The sequence below is a fragment of the Amia ocellicauda genome, chromosome 20 (assembly GCF_036373705.1).
Source record: "Amia ocellicauda isolate fAmiCal2 chromosome 20, fAmiCal2.hap1, whole genome shotgun sequence".
Classification (NCBI taxonomy): Eukaryota; Metazoa; Chordata; class Actinopteri; order Amiiformes; family Amiidae; genus Amia; species Amia ocellicauda.
This window is the reverse complement of record NC_089869.1, coordinates 1,885,423-1,903,670: the sequence shown is the minus strand read 5'-3', so window position 1 is coordinate 1,903,670 and position 18,248 is coordinate 1,885,423. Positions and strand designations below refer to the sequence as shown.

Sequence of the window (18,248 nt, the reverse complement as noted above, 5' to 3'; positions counted from 1 at the left end):
GTGCATGTCATAGTTTTAAATTGTCCTTCTACGCTTTCTCCTGATCTTTCTCTGATTCAGATTCTTAAACTTTATGCCTGGGAACCCTCATTTGAAGCTCAGGTCCAGGGGATAAGAAACAAGGAGCTAAAAGTGATGCGGAACTTTGCCTACCTGGGTTCAGTTTCTACATTCGTTTTCTCCTGCGCACCAGCCCTGGTGAGCTACTGTAGTTTGATGATGGACGTCTAATCTAGGGGGTACAGGGAGCAAGAGAGCTTCCAGTTTCGATTTTTCAGGTAGTTATTGTGAGGACAGTATAAGAAAAAAACAATACTTTCAGAATCCTTGGATATACAGTGAACATTTGTAATGTCAAATTTTCACAAATGTATACAATTTTCATTTATTACACTATAAAAGTGAAATGACTGCTCTGTAGAGAGTTAGAGAAGATTAACTTCTCACAAGATTTAGCTTTCAAATAAATATTAAGCTTAAATCTTAAATCAGGACTTAATAAATATGTAGCTTTGCAATATTTTGCTTAAATCAAAATCCTAAATCTATCATGCTAAATAAATATTGTCTAACAGACTGGTTAAAGGAACTGAATTTTTAGTCTTCAAGCAGTTGATATCAAGGGGTTTTGGTTCAGGTATTCAGAATCTTAAATGTTGTTGTCAACATGAACACACGGAATGGGCTCTGAACAGGCTCTGATCCTTGTCTGAATAGCTGTAGGCCTTTTCATTGATTGATCAGAAACTTGGGTTTTGGATAACTTGAATCAGATACATCTGCTTTATGTACAAAAAAGCTAACCTTGTAAAGGGAGTGTCTGGTGCTGGATAACTTGAGTTACTGAGAGTTTGACTGGTGGCATCTCCCATGTTCTACAGGTATCTCTGGCCACCTTTGCAGTGTTTGTGTCCGCCAGTGCTACAAATATCCTTGATGCAGAGAAGGCTTTCACCTCCATCGCTCTCTTCAACATCTTGCGTTTCCCTCTGGCAATGCTGCCCATGTTGATCTCCTCCATGGTCCAGGTATGCACACACATACACATTCACGTACACTCACACATATATACACAGTGGCTCTACAGTCTTAAAAGCCCTCAGAGAAGAATATCTCTATAACTCTGCAGCTGGGTGATTTGATATTCACAGGTTATACAGTTGGGATTATGATCACATGACCAGTATTATGGAACATAAATAGTCATTAGGTGGTGTTGTACCTGTTGTTGTCTAATGTCTAAAGAACATAATCACATATTGTTTACCATGCTTACAGACAGCAATCTGCAGGATAAAGTGGACAAATATTACAGGCAGGTAACAATGCTGCCTCATCCCTGCAGACTTCTGGCTATGGGAATAGAAAAAGGATGAGGTGAATCACAACCATGCAGAGTTGGAATGACTCAAGTCAGTAACTCGAATCGAGTAAGATGTGACATTTTTTGATGACTTGACACGACTCGAGTCCTTGATACCAAAAGCCTCAATTCGACTTGATTCCCTGCAAAAAAGGCTCGACTAGAGTCAATGCCCCAAATATGTGACTCGACTTGAGTCAAAACACCAAAGTCTCCATCTGACTCAAGTCTCTATTATAAAAATAAATGAAATCCAAAACAAAAACTCCCCTTCTGTACAAGCAGTCATCTTGTCGCATAAACAGCACAGATGACATTATTACTCTTACAGTATTACTCTTGTATCCTGTAAGTCGTCCCAGATAAGGGTCTCTACCAAGGAGTAAATAATTAATAATAATAATAATAATAATAATAATAATAATATTAACAGACTCACACATACTGATACACACAGTAACAGACATGCGGGCAGTCTTGAACATAAAAAAGTTAATAATGAGGAAGAAGTTTGAGAGAAAAATTTAAACATGCATTATGTTAATTACATCTACATGTACATTACAATCTTATTATTTTATTTTTCTCTTGGCCTCAGTTTTTTGTCAGCATATGAAATTAAATCCTCTCATATGGTGTCTGAAACAATTATAGGGTAGTGTCACTTGAGAAAAAGTACGAAAATATTTGTTTCATTTTGGTATCATTCATTACTGTACATCAAACACAATTGAGCACAGATATTTGTATATATATAGATTGATGATTTCCTGTAATAAAATAATCAGATTAAATCAAGATGTCTTGAACAGTCGGAACTAATGACTCAAAGTGACTCAAAGTGAGATAGGAGACTCCACACAAATTCAGTGACTCGACTCAACTTGACTCAAGCTCGGCACGTCACTGACTCCTAAATGACTCCACTCAAGTCCCACTTTTAGTGACTTGGTTCTGCAGCTATGTGACTTTTCTGACCAGAGATGCCATTCTACACACCTTGGCTACCAATTCCTAGTGACAGGTTTCTAATTCCCAGTAGCAGTTTTGTCATCACAACATGGGGTTCATATGACCCCAGGGCTGAAAAACTCTATATTGATCAATTCTTCCTTCACATCCTGGAAAACAAATCACCAACCCACAGTTGCCATATGGCTGTAAGTTATCTTGGTATGTCATCTTGCCAATTTGTAATGGGATAAATAAAGAGCTCTGTTACAATCTCCCCCTCAGAACTCTACAACAGGACAGGTCAAGATATGAGATTATAAGAACATTAGAAACTTTACAATCGTGAGAAGGCCATTCGACCCATCGTGCTCGTTTGGTGTCCATTAATAACTAAGTGATCCAAGGATCCTATCCAGTCTATTTTTGAATGTTCCCAAATTGTCACATGAAGTGCATGTGATTAGCTTGTAAATAAGCATGATTCTTTCTTTACAAGAAAATGTAACTTGGCATAACACTGATTATTGCAAGAAAAAATACATTTTAAAATTCAAAATTGTGATGAATCCATCCATCCAGTCCCGATTTGTACACCGTTTGTTGCAAAGGAATTACACATGAATTCATGATGAACATACTGGAGAAAAAAAATACCCTTAATAACCATGAATCATAATGAATTCATACCCTCTTACTTGCTCGCCAGGGGGTTGTGAAAAACATGAATTAATGTGTGAAGACATGATTTATATATATGATCAACTTAATTTACTAAAAATGAATTCCATATTTAAATTGAATTGAATTACAAATTAATTTCATCTGGTGTCCATTAATAACTAAGTGATCCAAGGATCCTATCCAGTCTATTTTTGAATGTTCCCAAATTGTCTGGGGAGTTTGTTCCAGATTGTGACAACTCTGTGTGTAGAAGTGTCTCCTGTTTTCTATCTTGAATGCCTTGAAGCCCAATTTCCATTTGTGTCCCTGGGTCCGTGTGTCTCTGCTGATCTGGAAAAGCTCCTCTGGTTTGATGTGGTCGATGCCTTTCATGATTTTGAAGACTTGAATCAAGTCAGCACGTAGTCTCCTCTGTTCCAGGTTAAAAAGGTTCAGTTCCCTCAGTCTTTCCGAGTTGGACATTCCCTTCAAACCTGGAATAAGTCTGATTGCTCTCCTCTGAACTGCCTTCAGAGCAGCGATACCTTTCTTGAAGTGTGGAGCCCAGAACTGCACACAGTATTCCAGATGAGGTCTAACTAGTACATTGTACAGTCTTAACATTACTTCCCTTGTTTTAAATTCTACACTTTTGACAATATACCCTAGAATTTTGTTTGCCTTTTTAATTGCTTCCCCACATTGTTTGGATGGGGAAAGTGAGGAGTCCACATAGACTCCTAGGTTTTTCTCATGGTTTACTTCTTCCAGTTCTATTCCTCCCATAGTGTAATTATAGTGGACATTTAGGTAACACTTTACAATAATGAATTTTAAAATGTATTTTTTCTTGCAATAATCAGTGTTATGCCAAGGTACATTTTCTTGTAAAGAATCATGCTTATTTACAAGCTAATCACATGCACTTCATGTTTACAGCCAATTATTTTAAAGTCATGACTTATTCATTTTCTTCCTCTTTTGCCGGGAGCTAGGACTCCCGCGCGACCTTGCAACCCTTGGGCAGTGCTTCCTTTTTCAGATAACCGGGGTTGCGAACGCAACCTATCGTTATCTTTCAAGTTGGAAGCACTGCCCAAGGGGGAGGGGTTACTGTATAACCAAGCCGTCGCAAGGGTGGAGGCAGCGAGCTGATAAGGGAGCCTGCCCCGAGGTGTACCGCTAGACAGTAAGTCCAGACAGTAACCTCAGGGGCCCCGTAGGGCCGCACCTGAGCCGCCCAGGAGCGAGGACCGTAGTCGGGAACTGTCTACTAGTGCAGCTACGAGCAAGGCCGAATCTACTTGCACAATATCTGGTGCGGCCAATCAAGCAACTTTTGCAGCCTCTGCGCATATCATGGCAGTGGACCCCTGATCCAATAGGAGCGGGGCCACAGACCCAATGAAAAACAACAGAATACATAGCTGGCTAGTCAACAGAGTAGCCGAGCTGAACAAGAATATACAATATGTACATATCGCGTGACAGCAAGCTTTCGTGCTGTCAGCGCGAAGCACAGGAGCAATCCAACTCAACTGAGTAGTACAGAGTGGAAGAGCTCTATTGTGCTGACAATTAGATTTCGTACAAACGAACTATGTACACCACGGGGCGCAGGAGCCAGCTCATGCACCACACATGGAACGCAGGAGCAGTTGACACCTGCCAAATAGCGCAGCTAGCGCAGGGCAACTACAGCTCTAAATAAATGAACTATGTATATACACACAGAGCGGGATACAGGCCAGACGCATGCACCACCGCAACACAATGTATAATGAACGAACTATATACAGGGCAGCCTCATAAGGCAACGTGCCTGTAGGCCACATGACAGACCCTGGGAACACATCGATAGGGCTGTCAGTAAATCGAGGAGCAGCTTGCGTGGGTGCTCGACTGGAAGGCATAGTCCGGTGGAAGGGAAAAACACGGTTCACTAGCTCCCTCAGGATGCACTTAACAGGGGCAGACTGGGAGAGGAAAGGGGAGGAGCCAGAGCCCTACTGGGGTTCGACTGCAGCCAACACTGGGTTCCCAATGGAAGGGACCAGTCCTGTCACGTCCAACCTGTAGAACTGGACAAATGTAAGCGGCGAGGCCCAAGCTGCAGCCGCATAAATGTCTGCCAAGGGGGCACCTTGAAAAAGGGCCCAAGATGTGGCAACACCTCGAGTCGCGTGGGCCACCAGTTGTTCAGGCACCGGGGTCCCAGTGGACTCGTAGGCCACGATAATGGTGTCCACAATCCAATGCGAGAGGCGCTGCTTTGAAAGCACCTGGCCCTGTGTCCGCGCTCTATAAGTCCGCCGAATGTCCTTAGTGCGTTCCAAATAGCACCCGCACAGGGCAAAGCAGGTGAAGCCGACTCTCTTGCTCTGAAGCGAAGGGAGGAGGATGAAAAGCCATCAACTCAATAGGCCTGTTGACATGGAATGGAGACAGCACTTTCGGGAGGAATGCAGGGTTAGGCCGTAGCGTGACCCTGGAGCCATCTCCCGCAAAAAAGACACACGATGGGTGTACGGACAAGGCGTGTATCTCAGAGGTGCAGAGGTGATTGCCAGCAAAAATGCAGTCTTAAGTGACACGAGCTTCAGCTCAGCTGAGTTTAGTGGCTCAAATGGGGCTTGGGAAAGTGTGTCCAGCACTACATCAAGACGCCATGCGGGCAGTGAAGGGGTGCGAGGAGGCCGCAGCCATCACGCTCCCTTTAAAAACTGCACAGCCAGGAAATGAGACCCAGGGGGCTCACCATCAATCCGGTTATGGCATGCGGAGATGTCTGCCAGATACACTTTGAGCGTGGACGGGGACTTGCCCTGGTCCAACAGCTCCTGTAGAAATTGCAATATGACCCTGATGGGGAAATGAATTAGGTCTTGACCGGCGTCTTGGCACCAGGTGCAAAACGTCCGCCAGCGGTAGGAATACTATGACCTCGTAGAGGGAGCTCTCGTCAACTGAATAGTGGCTACAACCGCGTCTAACAGACCCCAGGCAATCAGTCGCTCCCACTCAGGGGCCAGGCCCAGAGCTGGAGGAGGCCAGGATTGGGGTGCCAAAGTGTGCCCTGCACCTGGGACAACACGTCCTCCCTCACTGGGAGGAGGGCAATCAGATCTGCGAACCAGAATCTGTGAGGCCACCGAGGGGCTATCAGCAGAACTGTTGCTCATTCTCTCCTGACCTTCTCCAGGACCACCGGGAGAAGGGGGAACGGTGGGAACGCGTAAAGGAGACAGCGCGGCCACGTGTGGGCTAGCGCGTCGATCCCTAGGGTTCCTGAGCGGTCTTGGACAGAGAACATAGTGGGCAGTGTGTGGACTGTGCCGAGGCAAAGAGATCCATGTCTGCCCTGCCGAACCGACTCCACAGTTGCTGTATCACCGAGAGAGGAGGTCCGCCGCCGTGTTGGCCAGGCCTGGTAGGTCAACTGCTCTGATGGAGCGAAACCGTGGCTGCGCCCACAGAAGCAGACAGCACGCTAGACAGTACAGTACGTTGATATGGAGGGCCCGTGCTGGCTCCATCCACCTGCCTCGGACTCCACGTCCATCGCAGACTGCTCCCCAACCCTGCTTGGAGGCATCTGTCGTCATAACTGCTCAGTGGTAGACTGGCCCCAGGGGCACACCGAGGGTAAAATTGTGAGGGCTCCACCACCAACGGAGCGCCTTCCAGCACACCGGAGTAACTGTGACCCAGCGTGCTCTATCACGGTGAGGATGCATCCTGAGAGACCTGAACCACCACTGCAGCGGCCTCAATTGGAGGAGGCCGAGGGGGAGGGTCTGTGATGCAGCAACTAGGAGGCCCAGCAGCCTCTGGCAAAGGGACACCCTGACATGAGCTCGAAAGAGGGAGAGACACATGCGTATGGAGCCAACTCTCTGGCGCTAGCGTGGCGAGCATGGCAATTGAATCAAGGCGCAGTCCGAGGAACTGTGCCTGCTGAGTTGGCATCAGGCGGCTCTTCTCTCGATTGACCTGAAGGCCCAATTCGGAGAGGTGGCCTAAAATCAGGTTAGTGTGTTCCTGAACCTGCTCCCTTGAGTGAGAACAAACCAGCCAGTCATCTAGATAGCTGAGGACGCAGACCCCCTGACACCGCAAGGGGGCTAACATGACGTCCATGCACTTTTGAGGAGCTAGTGACAGGCTGAAGGGGAGAGCAGCAAATTTGAAGCTTCGCCTTCGAAGGTGAAGTGGAGAAACTTCCTGTGTGCCTGCACAATTGGGATGTGAAAGTAGGCATCTTTCAGATCCACTGTGGTGAACCAGTCACCGGGCATGGTGCACAGGTTGAGCAACACCTTGAGGTCTTGGTTCAGGCGCCTCAGATCCAAGATTGGGTGGAAACCACCATCTTTCTTGGGCACAAGGAAGTATGGGGAATAGAATCCCTCATGCTGCCCCGGCAGGGGCACTTCGCGGATTGCTCGCTTCTCCAGCAGAGCGGCGATTTCAATGCAAAGCGCTGCGCTCTGCAACGGGTCCCTCACTCGCGTCCACACCACGCCCTGGAACATGCCTGAAATTGCAGGGAGTAGCCAACCTATATAATTTGGAGCCTTGGGTGCAGTGTTGCCAATTTGAGAGTTGCTGGGGGGTGTAAGGGTGGGCCAGAGGCTGCTGGAACATCTCAGGGGGCGAGCTGCCGCAAACAGCCTGCGTTGCTGTGCCTGAGGTGCCACGGGGTACACCTGGGCCAGCTGCAGGGACTGCTCCCTCTCCTGGAGGGTGCATGTGAGCATCACCTCCACAGAGGGGCCAAAAGTGAAGCCCGGTGAAATAGGGGCGTCCATGAGGCGAGTCCTGTCCGCCTCAGGGACCCGCCGTGCCTGGGACAGCCAAAGCTGGCGGCGCACCGCCACAATGGCTGCCAGGATCGCCCTGTCGCCCTTGCCCCCTGGCACATCACAGTGACGAGCTGGTCCGCCGCTATCTCTGAGAGCAGGGTCTCCGTGACGCGACACTGCCTGTAGGAGCAGGTCAGGCCGCGTGGCTCCACGGATAGCGGAGGTAAGGACACCAGCGCGGCTATGGTGGAATTCACACGTGGGAACTCCACCAAGCCCGCTTCTGCTGCGCCCTGGGTCCTGGCATAAGCCTCCCCTCTCCTGGCTTGGGCGGGGGCTGTTGCCAGATGGTCCCAGGTAGCCCTCAGCTCCTGCCGCTGACCCCTTTCAAACCTGGAGCGCGGCAGGGCAGGGTCAGAGGCCCACCGCAAAAGAACTGGCTCCGTGCCGGCACCAAAAACTTGCTGGTCTGGAACCTAAGAACCAGTGACGTCAGGAGCCGGGGGGGTGGGGTAAAGTCATCTCCACAAAAAGTGAGTTTAAAATGCCAGCAGAGACACGAGCAGTGAGGAGAGTTTTGATTAAAAATGAGTGAAATCAGCAGCAAACAGCGGTCTGTCGAGGAGAGAGACACTACAGTAACAATATGGTCTCACCAGGTCAATAACTAGTTAGCAGTTGTCAAATTGCAGCAATGAGAGAAGACTGAGCGCAGCTTCCGTGGCAGGAAAGACGTGTTACAGCGATATTATGATGATGAGACTGAGTTAATGCAACGATATAGATTGGACAGAAATGTTGTTTGTTAATGAAATGGTCATTATCTGGTCCGGTGTTACGCTGAATCCAACTCCCCTACGAGTCATGTGTCCCGGGTTGGTTTGCGCATGATTAATAATTTATGAATAAATTCATTTTCTTAGCACAGGGCGAATTACACAAAACATATGTATTCTACAGTAAGAGAAGATCAAATACACAGTAAGATCTGTAACAGTCATGTGCTTTGTGCTCACACGCCAGCAGTGCTGGCAATGGATTATTATTATTATTGTTATTATTATTATTATTATTATTATTATTATTATTATTATTATTATTATTATTATTATGTATTTGTTAGCAGACGCTCTTATCCAGGGCGACTTTCAAAACATAAGAGCATTGCTGTGTGTCTGGCAACAGGGACAATGCAACAGTGATTTGTGACCATCATCCCAGACTTCATCAATAAGCACAATTTCCCATCAACTGAGATCGTCCGACAGGTTATTGATCTGCCCACGACTGTTCCGCAAATACCCCCAAAACAGCCGCATCCATAATCAATAGGCTAGCCTATAGTCGTTGTTTTTTAAACAAGAATAAAAGTAAAAATACACCACAAAATGAATGAAAATGTATCCACTCATACAAAGTATATTCATAATGAACTGTGTGCGCTGTGACGAATGCATGTTAACTCTTGTATTTTATTCAATACAGTAAAAGTGTCTGAAATAGCGAATCGGTGTAAATCCCTTAATGCATCAATACAAATAAATACAAATAAAAGGCTGAGTTATCTTAGCATATTCGTATAGTTGTATTTTTGTCTCTGTTTGTCTACATGTGATCTCCTGTTTTTTGTTTTGCTTTTTAAAATGAGTTTGATTGTGATGGTTAAATAGGGTTTAAAGACGCAGTCGCCAAGGTGCTGATTATTATTGCAGAGTGTTTCTCACTTCTACTCCGTGCTTGGGAACGCCCACACCAGTGACGTCAGCGTTCGGTTCCAAAACTGGTGGAAAAGCGGACCGGTTCGCAAAAAGATCAACTGGTTCCCAGGCCGAGCACCGGCTCCGGCTCCAGCACCGGCTCCTTGTCGGTGGAAAAGCGCTATCAATGACCGCCCAGAACTCCCTGTCCTGTCCTGTGCTCAAAGATTTCCCCACTCCAGTCAGGCAAGGTGCGCTGGCCGAAAGCGGCACAGTGGCAGTGGTGAGAGGAACTCATCGCCGAACGCCAAGTGCACATGCGCGTGCACAGGGAAACGTGCAGCAGAGGCGCTGATCAGTGTTTGCACTGGGGGCACAAAACAACTGGAATGCCTCTGCAACAAGTGGAGGGCCTAGCAGGCCCACCGCTGTAAGTGTGTCTCCACTCGGCAACGTATATATACACGGGGGCACTGCGACACCAACCACACACAACCTTGCTGTTGCCGGACTGAACACTGTGCTGGATACAAGCGCCGTGTAGGCCCGTAGGCTTAACCACACCGTGTTTCTGGGGACACCGGGTGACGCGGAGTCCATAGTCCGAGGGGGCTGAGGGTAGTAGACCACCAGCCGTAGCAGGATCTAAAACCGAGCCCTGCACACATGGACTGGGAGGGCTAGCATTGCTCATTCTCAGCGAACGGAGAGAGCGAGATCTCCTACAGCTGCAGCTGCAGATGTAGTGCAGGCGCAAGCCAGCGAAGGAGCACCTCACACGGGCGAGATCTCTTAAGGTCAGCCGAGCCTTGGATTTTACTGCCGCTGCTATCGCTCCTGCTGTGGAGGAAAAAGCCCTGTGGACAAAAAACCAACACAGCAAGCAGTCAGAATATACAGTGAGGGAAAAAAGTATTTGATCCCCTTAATCCTTAATCCCATAGAAAATCTGTGGAGGGAGCTGAAGGTTCGAGTTGCAAACGTCAGCCTCGAAACCTTAATGACTTGGAGAGGATCTGAAAAGAGGAGTGGGACAAAATCCCTCCTGAGATGTGTGCAAACCTGGTGGCCAACTACAAGAAACGTCTGACCTCTGTGATTGCCAACAAGGGTTTTGCCACCAAGTACTAAGTCGAAGGGGTCAAATACTTATTTCCCTCATTAACATGCAAATCAATCTATAACTTTTTTGAAATGTGTTTTTCTGGATTTTTTTGTTGTTATTCTGTCTCACTGTTAAAATACACCTACCATTAAAATTATAGACTGATCATTTCTTTGTCAGTGGGCAAACGTACAAAATCAACAAGGGATCAAATACTTTTTTCCCCCACTGTATATGGCATTATATAAGCACGACTATTATTTTTAAAGTGTGCTATTTGTAGTACAAATAGTACAAGTACAAGTACAAGTACAAATAGACACAGAAAATAAATGGTGGTGACAGCACAGCCATGTAGCCAGCCAACCGAATAGCAATAATAATTATTGTAAAACAAAAATAATAAAGTCTAATGCACGGACAAGACACAGAGAGCTTACATTCTCGGTTCAGGTGAAGTGGCAAAAGAGGACGAACCTGCGCTGACGTCACGTTTTATGGAACAGGATGTGAGAAGGGACCTGTTCTGAGTGACGAGCGCAGGGGCCTGTTGCAGCTTTGATAGAGTAACATTTCAATCACGTTCCTACAGCAGTGTGCAGAAACCCCTCCTCCTTAGGCAGTGCTTCCGACTTGAAAGATAGTCTGTGCTGCCGAAATTGTATCTGCTGAGCTACCTATTTTTGTATCTGCAAATATTTTTTCCCAAAATCTTACAAGTGATACAGGTGAGACTGATTGGTCTATAACAGGGGTGGCTAACCCTGGTCCTGGAGAGTCACAGGGTCTGCAGGTTTTTGTTTTATCCAGATAACTGCTTAATTGAACCAATTATGGGTCTTAATTAGGCAAAATGTCCCTGTGTTCAATATCCATTGATTGGTAATTTAGAGAGACCTGGAAAATCTGCAGGATTGCGGCTCTCCAGGAACAGGGTTGGCCACCCCTGGTCTATAATTTCCTGGCCCTTTCTTGTGGATAAGTATGATATTTGCAGTTTTCCAGTCAGTTGTCACATCTCCTGTTCTAAGTGACATTTGGAATATTTTTGTTAACGACCTATAAATAGTTTATTAAGTAGTCTTTAAGTACTGTTGGAAATATACCATCTGGCCCAGGAGATTAGTTTGTTTTTACTTCTGCTTGTCCCTTTACTACCTCCCCCTCATTTATCCTGATCTCTCTCAGGGTTTGACTAGACTGATTGTTAACCTGTGACATGTTATCTGTTTTTCCTTTTGTAAACACCTCTGTAAAATACTCATTTAGAACATTTGCCACATCTTGTTCGTTTTCACGTCCTCCTTTATTGACCTCTTGCTATTGAAAAGAGCTCTTTGCATTAGTTTGAGCTCCAAGAGCTATATTTCTCACTTTACTTTCCTGATCCCTCTCTTAACACATCTTTGCAGTTCTATATATTATTTGTATTTTGTTTAATCTCTATTCCTTTTGTATGCACTATACAACATTTTCTTTCTCTTTTTGCATATTTCTATTAGACTATTTTGGCCAATGTTTGTGGTCCTCAGTTTGCTAAGTTTTGGTACAGATTTCCCCTGGGCTTCTAGTAGTATATTCTTGAAATGTAATCCATTTTTCGACTGAATCTGTATCCAGTGTGCCCGAGTCTAACTCTTCTAAGTGCCGCCTCATACCTTCAAGGTTTGCTTTTCTAAAATTGTAAACCATTGCTGTAGACTTGGTCCTTGTTTTTTGAAAGTATGCCTTAAAGCTAAACATATTGTGATCGCATATTGTCTTGTATTATATTGTAGTGTATAAGTGTATTTTGGTAGTTTTTTATATTAGGTATATAAATTAGTAAATAAAAGAACGATATCCTCCTCACGGAGGAGCCTACAAAATCAAAGAGAGGAGTTCAGGCAATACAAACTAACAAAATAAAGTCAAAATAAACACAAGAAAGACACAGGAAATAAAGACTCTTCTACTGGGGCTCCAAGGTATAACACTGGTAGAGGTGGTGTGGGAACCCTCTGGAAGCAACAGCAAGGAGGTTAAATAAGGTGAGGCACAGCTGTGGTGAGAGCACTCATTGCTGCATGCATCAGCGCTACAGCAGTGTCTAAATACCTGGTGCAAATCACAAGAATGAGACTGATGGGAAGCAACCCAACCCCCTCCAATAGCTGTGCAGAAGATGGGGTTGAGTTATTGCAAGTTGTAACCTAAACTAATAGGAATTCATTTAATATAATAGGATGTGTCTGTTCCTATGATTATTGCAGAGTGCAGTCTCACTGAAGCGTCTGGAAAGGTTCCTGGGAGGCAATGACCTGGACTCCACAGTAATCCGCCATGACACCAGCTTCAGTGAGTTTACACAAACTTGCTTTTTTTTCAGTGATTGGTCCATAGTTTAGCACATTTATACAATTTCTTCTTATTCAATTGAACAAGTGGCTTCTGGTTTTAACCATTATTTCGGTTTCCATCAGGAACTGTATCTTAACTTTATTAATCGTAGTTTGGAATTTAGTTACTTTAATCCAAATGTTCTGCAAAAGATAAATTATATGTACAATTGTCCCATGTAATACACCGTATTTCCCCTACCTGTGGCATAAGCATCAACCTTTGCTAAAGCTCTGTGTTAATAAAATTAAAAAAAAAACAAGACCAAGCTCCCAGATATGTCCTGCCTTTTGTGACAGCTGTGGTACTTTTCTGTAAAGGCTGATTAGTTCAAAACTGATAGACTTCCACGTTAAGATTGCCTTCAATATGGGAGTCTGAAATAGGTTTAGTGATTGGAATATGTTTGATAACCAGTTGAGCAATTTCGGCAAAGCCCCCTAACAGTAATTTGTTCCTCTTGACTTTGCTGTGGAAGAGATGGTCAATTTCTCCTTTTCATCATCAGATACAGCCATCAGTGTGTGTGATGGCACTTTCACTTGGGAGAGAAATGCAGAGCCCATTCTAAAGAAGTAAGTTCCCAAAACCTCTGCAAATTGTTGTTGCATTAAATCTATTTGCTTAGTATAATATGTTAAGCTATTGTCTTGCATTAGTATCGTAATATCATAATTAGTATAGTAATAATGTTACCTTACAATGTATTATCATGCAAGTACTTTTTTATTACGAAGTACAAAGTTTGAAAGGATTGTATAAGTGCAGAAGTGCCACTTTCCAAAAACTACACTAGAGGGTACTGTTTGATCTGTGACATGTTTTAGACTTGTACTTGCTTCTGAATTGTTTTGCTGTAGAATTTATTAAGGCTGATTCTGTGATAGCATCTTAATCAAATTGCAGGGTTAAAGAGGATTCGAGATTAGTGTGGCTTTATATTTGCAATTGAAATTGGCATTGTCATTTTTTAATAGCCTATATACATTAATGGAGTAGCACTCACAAGTCTACACAGCCTCAGTCTTAACTCAGTTCATTAAGCTGAAATCTGTACAGTTTCTCCAGGCTGAATCAATGTATATCACACTCTAATTCTTTGACAAATAAGTACAGTTAAATTAACTCTATATAAATATATAGAAATCACTGAATAACATTGCTGCCAATGAAGAGTGTGAAAATCTTTAAATATTTCTTAACATGTATATATCAAGTTTTCCAAAAACATATACCCATATTCATCCTAATAGAAGAGCATGCTTTAATAGAAGCGCACCCCCATTTTCATTTTTTATTTTTTCCCACGATATTCAGTTTTATTAAACAATTGTTTTGGGATTTACTATTTTTAGTGTGCATGACCCAAGGTTATTGTTGCTCATGTAATGTGAACAGATTTGAGTAATGAATAAACACAATGTATTTGCTTAAATAAGTTTTACTTAAACTTTTAGTTAATGTAAGAACATTAACTAAAAAGGAATACTTAATCACCCACTGTCACCCACTGTATCAGCATTATCTGTGCATGAACTACACATGAAATGGCTAGAAAAATAGGCATTTGTTTAACATAAAATAGCACCTGTTCGATGATATCTGGTTCCCCTCATACCCAAGAAATAAACTAAATTGTGGTTGACATTGATAGATTTTCCGGTATAATAAGATATACAGTGAGGGAAAAAAGTATTTGATCCCCTGCTGATTTTGTACGTTTGCCCACTGAAAAAGAAATGATCAGTCTATAATTTTAATGGTAGGTGTATTTTAACAGTGAGAGACAGAATAACAACACAAAAATTCAGAAAAACGCATTTCAAAAAAGTTATAAATTGATCTGCATGTTAATGAAGGAAATAAGTATTTGATCCCCTATCAATCAGCAAGATTTCTGGCTCCCAGGTGTCTTTTATACAGGTAACGAGCTAAGATTAGGAGCATTCTCTTAAAGGGAGTGCTCCTAATCTCAGCTCGTTACCTGTATAAAAAACACCTGTCCACAGAAGCAATCAATCAATCAGATTCCAATCTCTCCACCATGGCCAAAGACCAAAGAGCTGTCCAAGGATGTCAGGGACAAGATTGTAGACCTACACAAGGCTGGAATGGGCTACAAGACCATCACCATGCAGCTTGGTGAGAAGGTGACAACAGTTGGTGCGATTATTCGCAAATGGAAGAAACACAAAATAACTGTCAGTCTCCCTTGGTCTGGGGCTCCATGCAAGATCTCAACTCGTGGAGTTTCAATGATCATGAGAACGGTGAGGAATCAGCCCAGAACTACACGGGAGGATCTTGTTAATGATCTCAAGGCAGCTGGGACCATAGTCACCAAGAAAACAATTGGTAACACACTACGCCGTGAAGGACTGAAATCCCGCAGCGCCCGCAAGGTCCCCCTGCTCAAGAAAGCACATGTACAGGCCCGTATGAAGTTTGCCAATGAACATCTGAATGATTCAGAGGAGAACTGGGTGAAAGTGTTGCAGTCAGATGAGACCAAAATCGAGCTCTTTGGCATCAACTCAACTCGCCGTGTTTGGAGGAGGAGGAATGACCCCAAGAACACCATCCCCACCGTCAAACATGGAGGTGGAAACATTATGCTTTGGGGGTGTTTTTCTGCTAAGGGGACAGGACAACTGCACCGCATCAAAGGGACGATGGACGGGGCCATGTACCGTCAAATCTTGGGTGAGAACCTCCTTCCCTCAGCCAGGGCATTGAAAATGGGTCGTGGATGGGTATTCCAGCATGACAATGACCCAAAACACACAGCCAAGGCAACAAGGAGTGGCTCAAGAAGAAGCACATTAAGGTCCTGGAGTGGCCTAGCCAGTCTCCAGACCTTAATCCCATAGAAAATCTGTGGAGGGAGCTGAAGGTTCGAGTTGCCAAACGTCAGCCTCAAAACCTTAATGACTTGGAGAGGATCTGCAAAGAGAAGTGGGACAAAATCCCTCCTGAGATGTGTGCAAACCTGGTGGCCAACTACAAGAAACGTCTGACCTCTGTGATTGCCAACAAGGGTTTTGTCACCAAGTACTAAGTCGAAGGGGTCAAATACTTATTTCCCTCATTAACATGCAAATCAATGTATAACTTTTTTGAAATGCGTTTTTCTGGATTTTTTTGTTATTATTCTGTCTCTCACTGTTAAAATACACCTACCATTAAAATTATAGACTGATCATTTCTTTGTCAGTGGGCAAACATACAAAATCAGCAGGGGTTCAAATATTTTTTTCCCTCACTGTAAGGTGAATGTGTATACACGTTGTCTTTCCGTGATCGGTAAAACTCAGAAGGTTTTTGGGAATGGCTGAATATTGTCATAACGTTCAAACGACAAAATATACAGAAATGTGCCAAAATGATGATGTTGTGGGAAAAATGTGATTTTGGGGATTTTGTATGCAAAGGGTCTCGTCATCGTTCATTGTGCGTCTATTAGGACGAATACGGTAAGTATAATAAGAACATAAGAAAGTCTACAAACGAGAGGAGGCCATTCAACCCATCGTGCTCGTTTGATGTCCATTAATAACTAAGTGATCCAAGGATCCTATCCAGTCTATTTTTAAATGTTCCCAAATTTTCAGCATCTACCACATTGCTGGGGAGTTTGTTCCAGATTGTGACTACTCTCTGTGTACATAAGCGTCTCCTGTTTTCCGTTTTGAATGCCTTGTAGTCCAATTTCCATTTGTGTCCCTGGGTGCGTGTGGCCCTGCTGATCTAGAAAAGCTCCTCTGGTTTGATGTGGTTGATGCCCTTCATGATTTTGAAGACTTGGATCAAGTCCCCACGTAGTCTCCTCTGTTCCAGGGTGAAAAGGTTCAGTTCCCTCAGTCTCTCCGAGTAGGAGACTCCCTTCAGACCTGCAATAAGTCTGGTTGCTCTCCTCTGAACTGCCTCTAGAGCAGCGATATCTTTCTTAAAGTGTGGAGCCCAGAACTGTACACAGTATTCCAGATGAGGTCTAACTAGTGCATTGTACAGTCTTAACATTACTTCCCTTATTTTAAATTCTACACTTTTGACAATATACCCTAGCATTCTGTTTGCCTTTTTTATTGCTTCCCCACACTGTTTGGATGTAGAAAGTGAGGAGTCCACATAGACTCCTAGGTCTTTCTCATGCGATACTTCATCTAGTTCTATTCCTCCCATAGTGTAATTATAGTGGACATTTTTGTTACCTGCGTGTATTACCTTGCACTTGTCCACATTGAATTTCATTTGCTAGGTGTCAGCCCACAACTGAATGTTATCTAAGTCCCTTTGAATAGCCTGTGCTGCCGAGATTGTATCTGCTGAGCCACCTATTTTAGTATCATCTGCAAATTTGACAAGTTTACTAACTATCCCAGAATCCAGATCATTAATATAGATTAGAAAAAGCAAAGGCCCTTGTACTGATCCCTGTGGCACTCCACTAACAACCTCACTCCAGTTAGAAGTGACTCCTCTAATCGACACCCTCTGTTTCCTATACATCAACCAGTTCATAATCCATCTACTTACATTACCCTGAATGCCTACAGCTTCCAATTTGAGGATCAGTCTTTTGGTGTGGAACCTTATTAAAAGCTTTCTGAAAATCTAAGTATATCATATCATATGCTTTCACGTGATCTACAGCTGCAGTTGCATGTTCAAAAAATTATAATAAATTAGTAAGACATGATCTGCCTCTTCTAAACCCTTGCTGACTATCTCCAAGAATATGGTTTTCATTAAGATGCTGCTTTATTTTCTGTCTAATCATTTTTTCCAACATTTTACAAGTGATGCAGGTGAGACTGATTGGTCTGTAATTTCCTGGCTCAGTTCTGTCCCCTTTCTTGTGGATTGGTATGACATTTGCTGACTTCCAGTCAGTTGGCACATCCCCTGTTCTAAGTGTCATTTGGAATATTTGAGTTAGCGGCCTATAAATAATTTCCCTCATTTCTTTCAGTACTGTTGGAAATATACCATCTGGCCCAGGTGATTTGTTTGTTTTTAATTCTGCTAGTCCCTTTAGTACCTTCTCCTCATTTATCCTGATCTCTCTTAGGATTTGCCTGGACTGATTGTTAACCTGTGGCATGTTATCTGTTCTTTCTTTTGTAAAAACCTCTGTGAAATACTCATTTAGAACATTTGCCACATCTTGTTTTCCAAGATACTTCAATTTTTGCCATTTATCTGTTTCACTTCCTCCTTTATTGACCTCTTGCTATTGTAGTATTGAAAAAAGCTATTTGCATTAGTTTTAGCTCCAAGAGCTG

The 18,248-nt window shown here is 43.7% G+C and overlaps 1 protein-coding gene across 2 annotated transcripts in view; it reads left to right on the top strand.

Annotated features, from left to right (window-relative positions):
* Window positions 1-18,248, top strand: part of abcc2 (ATP binding cassette subfamily C member 2) — a 125,007-nt gene that overhangs the window by 38,869 nt on the left and 67,890 nt on the right. For both annotated transcript variants that reach the window (XM_066693957.1, XM_066693955.1), the window contains 4 exons: window positions 61-198; window positions 882-1,028; window positions 12,837-12,921; window positions 13,472-13,538. In XM_066693957.1, the coding sequence (XP_066550054.1) occupies window positions 61-198; window positions 882-1,028; window positions 12,837-12,921; window positions 13,472-13,538 (437 nt within the window). The remainder of the gene's footprint in view (window positions 1-60; window positions 199-881; window positions 1,029-12,836; window positions 12,922-13,471; window positions 13,539-18,248) is intronic.